The sequence below is a fragment of the Tinamus guttatus genome, unplaced genomic scaffold (assembly GCF_059628265.1).
Source record: "Tinamus guttatus ecotype Peru unplaced genomic scaffold, ASM5962826v1 Tinamus_guttatus_pri_ptg000406l, whole genome shotgun sequence".
Lineage (NCBI taxonomy): Eukaryota > Metazoa > Chordata > Aves > Tinamiformes > Tinamidae > Tinamus > Tinamus guttatus.
The window spans coordinates 934134-940122 of NW_028288940.1; the positions used below are offsets into that span (position 1 = coordinate 934134).

General features: G+C 44.6%; 1 protein-coding gene across 1 annotated transcript; it reads right to left on the reverse strand.

The window, feature by feature from the left end:
* Nucleotides 1-256: 256 nt before the first annotated feature.
* Nucleotides 257-5493, reverse strand: IRX1 (iroquois homeobox 1). Its single transcript, XM_088531311.1, has 4 exons — nt 5153-5493; nt 1373-2381; nt 730-802; nt 257-357 (listed from the first exon to the last, which is right to left on the reverse strand). Exons 1-4 carry the CDS (start codon nt 5414-5416, stop codon nt 300-302), a joined length of 1404 nt encoding a protein of 467 aa, XP_088387437.1. The 5' UTR covers nt 5417-5493; the 3' UTR covers nt 257-299.
* Between the last annotated feature and the right edge of the window lie 496 nt (nt 5494-5989).

Here is a 5989-nt window from a genome sequence, read left to right on the forward strand (position 1 = left end):
TGAAATTACTCTATATACAGAAAAAAAAAAAGAAGAAGAAAAAAAAACCACAAATACATGGGAAACATTTACCAAACAAATAATCCAAGAAATGTTAGAATAACACGATCTGAAATGGTACAATGAAGAAGGGGATCCATCTACAGATTTGTGTAATCGCTTTTATGGATTTGCACCACCTTATTGCAAAAAGAGATTGATGAGAGTCGTTTATATCATTTCTTTTCTCTTTTTTTTTTTACCTTTTCTTTCTGTTCTTAGTATCAGTCTCTGTATTATTTTTTCACCAAACCATTTAATCAAGCAGAAGGGAGAGCCGTTAAAATTCGCGGTGTTCCCTCTTGCTGAGCCAAAGAACTGCAGGGGGGAAGGGGAAGAAAAAAAGAAGACATAACAGTCTTTCAGTAAAAAAAAAAAGAATTTTTTTTTAATTATCTCCTGTCTATTGCTATAATATCCTAATATTAGTTCAATGCACAGAAATCATTTTTGCTAGTGTGATTAACAAAATATTTTGAGGCTTGCTATGTCTCAGAAAAGCTGCAGGCTGGCTATGTATAATTGCAATTTAGCCTAATTATTGAAAGAGTATAGCATCTTTTATGTTGCTCGTGTTGTTTGTATGTATGATTATGGTAATGATTAGGTGATATAATTAGTTTTTATTATTCAAACTCTCTGTGTCACATAAGTAACATTCCTGCAGTGAAGACAAACAAACAAACTCACTTGTCACGAACAGGCTGGAAAGGCGATTTGAGTGGCTGAGGTGGGGATTCAGTTCTTGGCATATTTTCCCTTTCTGGAATAAGACAAAACAAAACAGGAAAAGCATTTTAGATTAACAATAAAAATAATAAATAAATTTTTAAAAACCTATGCAATGTGCAGAAAAAATACCTCACTCTCCTCTTGTTCAGATGTGCATGTACTTGCATATGTATATATAGCACTATTCTATGCTATGTCTGTGTCCTTAATACTTAAAGAAAATGCACGCTTTTCTTTCCAGAGTTGGAACTGTCTTTGAAATGATTTAAAGATGAAAGTCAGGAAGGAAAGAAAACAAAACTCACTGATATGTTACACAGCACTATTCCTGCATTCTTAGGTTGTGTGAGGGGCATATAGGTTGAGAATGCAATATTCCACATGAAATGGACCTTATGCGAGCAATCAGCACTCTAGGAGAGAAATTCAACAGTAGAGTAAATGATCTGTAATTCCATTAAAAGCAAACATTTACACCGAGGCTGAATCCGACCTTGCTCCTCAGGGAGAAGTTTGTGTGTACATGTGTGTGTGTGCCTGTGCACTTGTAAGTGTGCGGTTACTTTGTGAGACAGGGAGTCATCTATGCATGGTGCATTACCTATGTGTTTGGGACTCGTCCTCTCTGAAGGTTTTTCACTGCCTAGGGCTCCCAGGGTTGCTGTTAAAACAGAAGGCTGCTGCTGGGCCTGGAGGTGGTGGTTGTGATGAACAGCATGGTGATGGTTTACTCCCAATAAGGACCTCACATTTAGCAGGGAACTCTGGGTGAGGAAAGCCCCATTTGTCCAGTTGTGAAATTTGCCAATCTGGCATGTGTAGAGTCCATGGCTAGGAAGAAAAGCAGGATGCTGGATCTGTGGGGAAGTGTGGTTAACCTGGGGAGTAGGCGGTGGAGGAGGAGATGATTTCAGGGCACCATCAGGAGTTGTTGCAGTCTCTGCCAAAGACCAAATCTTGGGTTTGGTGAGAGATGGCATCTGTAGATTGTTCTGTCCACTGGGGCTTAAGATTCGTGTGTCAGAGGACTCCTTTACCATGGCCATTGTATCTTTGGGTTTCAGCGCTTCAGGACCTGACAGTGTCACATCTTTATCTTTGTCCAAGTGTTCCTCTTCAATGCTTTGTCTAAGGAGTTCGGGCTTCTCCTCCTCTTCCTCATTGCTCTGCTCCCCATCATTCTCATCGATTTTATCTATGTCTATGCTCTCCAAGTCAATTTCCTCATCGTCTTCATTCTTCTCCGGGTCCCCCTCATTGTCACTCCCAAAAAGGTTGGCATCTTCTTGATCTTTGCTCCTGGAGCCCCAGGTCACTTTGTTCTCCTTCTTGAGGCGCCGGCGGGCGTTCGCAAACCAGGTGGAGACCTGGGTGAGGGTCATCTTGGTGATAATGGCCAACATGATCTTCTCGCCCTTAGTGGGGTAGGGATTCTTGCGGTGCTCATTGAGCCAGGCCTTGAGGGTGCTGGTGCTCTCTCGGGTGGCGTTTTTGGGCCGCCCAGGGTCCCCATACTGGAACTGTCCGTAGGGATAATAGCCAGGGGCAGTGTGGGCAGCAAAGGTGGCAGGGTGGACGCCCGGATTATCTTTGAGCTCGTACTGGGAGCCCTGCAACACATTCAGACAAGCGGAGAGGGAAGAAGGGAAGAAAAAAAAAGAAAAACCTCAATTATCTCGTTAGCGTCTCTTAACAGGTTTGAATAGCCTACTCCGGCAGCCGGAATATGCCTGTGAACAGTGCAAAGGGTCTTCACAGTCAGATTCGGCCCTCCCCGCTCCAGGCTCTTTACGTTTAGATCAGACAGAGGTATTCCCAAAAGATCTCCCCTCCTTGCAGAGAAAGGAAAAGAGATGGACTAAGCTGGGGGCTGCTAAACACCGCGCGCATTTTCTCTGCAAACCAAGCCAAATCGAACGATGGAAATGCAGTAATTCACATTTGTCTCGACGAAGCAATTTAATGCGTCGCCGAAATAATCGGGCAGGAAAACACAGTTATTAAACCAGGTACAAACTAATGCCTGCGCACGCCACTGTAATTATCTGCAAATTAACCAAGAGAATATTACCAATACAACCAGAGCATTTTTATTTGGCCACGGATTTGTCTTTAAAAGGAGCTGACGTGAAAGGAGAGATAAGAACGCAGTTTCGAATGGTTCAATACGGACAAAAATACTGTAAAATATGTGGCATGCCCCCCAAATATTGTAGGATAATTATATAAAATACTGACTTCTATTAGGAGAGCCTTTGAACTCCGAAATGAAAAGTGGTCCACGCACTACAGAATATGTATATGCCGATACTTTATCTCATAAGTTTTACTTTGATCTGAGCAGTGCAAACACAAATTATTTACAAGCGTTTAGAGACGGTGATTTATTTGCAATCAATATTCTTTTTATCATCAGTAGTAAAACACAGCAAGTCAAATTATCCCATCAGGTGTTTTGTTAAATAACATTTTATCTTTCTAACAACCTAATTAGGCTTCGTTATTACCGCAAATTGCTCAGATATTAACTTAATATTTTAGCGCTTCACTTCAAGCTATAAGAATTTTAGAATTTATTTCAGAATACCGTTATCATGGTAAATAACTACGACTGTAGAAAAAAAAAAGATACCTTTGCTAGTAGGAAATGGAACTGTTCCTGAATGTTCCTGAATATGCAACATTTAAAGCGATTTTCTTTTTTGTTTTCTCGTTTCTACTACAATGTTGCTTTTTTTTTAGTCAAGAAATATATAGCATTAATATTGCGAAATTTACATCAGCTTAAAAATGAGCTTCTTTTAAAATGTCCGCAAAGAAACTAATCTAACTTTCTCAAATAGTTTTAAAGGAACGTGTACTTTATTTTCAGGGCTCATAAAAAAAAGAGAAGAACGCCATCGTTAAAAAGCCTGATGTATTTTTATATATATATAACGTGTTGCAGATTAGGCTTTCTGCACTCCCTGTATTCCGTTGTCTTCTGTTATTGTTGCTGAAATGATATTTCTCTGTAATCTCTGTTGGGAATTCTTTTGAAGAAGCCACTTGTAAATCACTCATTGCTTCTGTGTCAACTTTTACTGCAAGACCAAAATCAAGCTTCTTTTTTTGGGGGGGGGGGGGGAGCGGGTGGGAGGGTGGGGAGTTGTTTTCTTTTTAAGTGGAATATGCGGTTGTCGCAAATGCTTTGGGGAAAAATATTTGCGACACACACACAAATTGCTTGATTTCAGATGTTGAGCTTGTTCAAAAACATACCTATTTACCTACTTACACGGGTATTGTGTGTATGTATATACATATGTGTATGTACATACACACATATAAATTAAAACTCTCTGAAGTTATGCCTTACGTTTGCCTAGTTAAAAATATTCACATTTTATGCTGCTGTGGGAGGAGGAGAGAAAAGAAAGGAATTTAGAAATCAAGCGGAGTACGGCCGTTGAGAAATTTGCAGTTATTAGCAACGAAAACGTTTGAGCGACATAAGTGACAAAAAAAAGTTAATTAAGCTCCCGACTTGTTTCGATTTTTATTCAATAGTTACTCTAGAGAAAATAAAATGTATCGAGCACGGCAATCAGGAGAGCGGTAATGTCTTTTAGAGTTGGTGCTAATATGCGCTTCTGTTTCGATGCCTATAATGGGATGTGGGTATGCTCCTTCGCTTGATACAAATTCAACCTATGGTACTCGCCATTACCGGAGTATGAAAAGTTCAGGGAACTGAACGGACCATTTTGAAGGCTCAAAGAAAATATCTTAAAATAGAAGGATGTTTCAGCTACCTACACTGTCCTTTGACCTTTCTCGCGGAACCTGCTCGTAGCTCCATGGAAAAGAGAAAGAGCAGACGGAAAGAGGAGCGCGTTGAGAAGCCAGTTTGAACAACAGCACCAAAAATATAACCCGCCAACCACAACAGCAATAACAACAACAAAACCGGAGTTGCTAGGGAAAGTCAACAGCACGGGCAGGCGCCTCTTCCGCTGCCAAGAAGCGAAACTCGGCAGAGTTTTGTGCGGCTGGAGCAACTGGGTCGGCTCCTGTTGTTTCTAGAGCGGGAGTGCGCTGTGCCCCCAGCCCTCCGTCCCTGTCTCTCACACGCACTAACGCACAAACGCTCCACGTTCCCGTCGCGCTCCCGCCGGCCGCCGCCAGCTCCGGCGCTCCGGGCAGCCGCACGGGAAACGCGGGGCGCCGAGCCCAGCACGCCGCGCCGAGTGGGCTCCGCGAAGCTCCCTGAGAGCCCGCAGCCCCTGTCCCCGCGCGCAGCCCCTGTCCCCGCGCCTCCTTCGGCCACTGCCTCCCGCGCGGCCCTGGGCAGGCGGTGCGGAGGAGGAGAGCGAGCCCGACGCCGCCGGGACTTACTCACCATCTGCGAGAAGAGGCTGAGATCGGCGGTGTAGGGCAGGAAGGCGCTGTAGTTGGGGGCGCTGTAGGGACTCGCGTACATGCCCAGCACTGAGGTGACAGCGGCTGAGCCGCTGCCCAGCTCCGCGCCCGCGGGTCGGCCCGAGGCGGCGGCGGCAGCGGCGGCGGCAGCGGCGGCGGCGGCCAGCACCCCGGGCCGGTCGCTCCCGTACACCGCCTGGCTGGCGCTGAGGTACTGCGGGTAGCCCAGCTGGGGGAAGGACATCTCCAGGACGCGGGCACGGCGGCGGCGGCGGCGGTAGTAGCGGCAGCAGCAGAAGCGGCAGAAATATATAAAAAAAAAAAAAAGGGGGGGGGGGGGAATTACGAAAAAAAAACAAGGGGGGGGGGGAGGGAGCCTGAACAGCAGGGGAGGGGAGCAGAACAAATCCTGGCTTCTTTGAATCTCTCTCTTTCTTTCTCTGTCTCTCCTTTTTTTTTTTTTTTTTCCCTTCACCCCTGCCCCTCCTTTACCGGAGGCAGGCAGTGCGAGAGAGCAAAAATCAAGCCGATAATTTTCTTTTCTTTCTTTTTTTTTTTTTTTTGTTTTGGTTCTGATTTCTTTCTGTCAGAGAAATATTGCAACCTAGATACGGAGGAGGAGTACTGTGGAAGGATTCAGTGGGGTGTCCTTCCTCAAATCTCAGCTCTTCTGTGCTCCTAAATCCCTTAGATGTGATCTGATCAACAATTGAGCTCCAACTGATGTGTCTGCCCTTAGGTCCTAGGCTGATCTTTCAGATACAATTTGAAGTTGATGTTTTGATTGGCATCCACTTGAGCTGCAAGCGCCGCCCCG

What these genes read in the sequence shown, in the direction of transcription:
- IRX1 (XM_088531311.1), bottom strand. Translation starts at nt 5,416, where the DNA reads ATGTCCTTCCCCCAGCTGGGCTACCCGCAGTACCTCAGCGCCAGCCAG. An exon ending in TCAGCCTCTTCTCGCAGATG is followed by an intron (nt 2,382 to 5,152) that starts GTGAGTAAGTCC and finishes AATGTGTTGCAG; the next exon opens with GGCTCCCAGTACGAGCTCAA. An exon ending in TTCCAGCCTGTTCGTGACAA is followed by an intron (nt 358 to 729) that starts GTGAGTTTGTTT and finishes TCCCCCCTGCAG; the next exon opens with TTCTTTGGCTCAGCAAGAGG.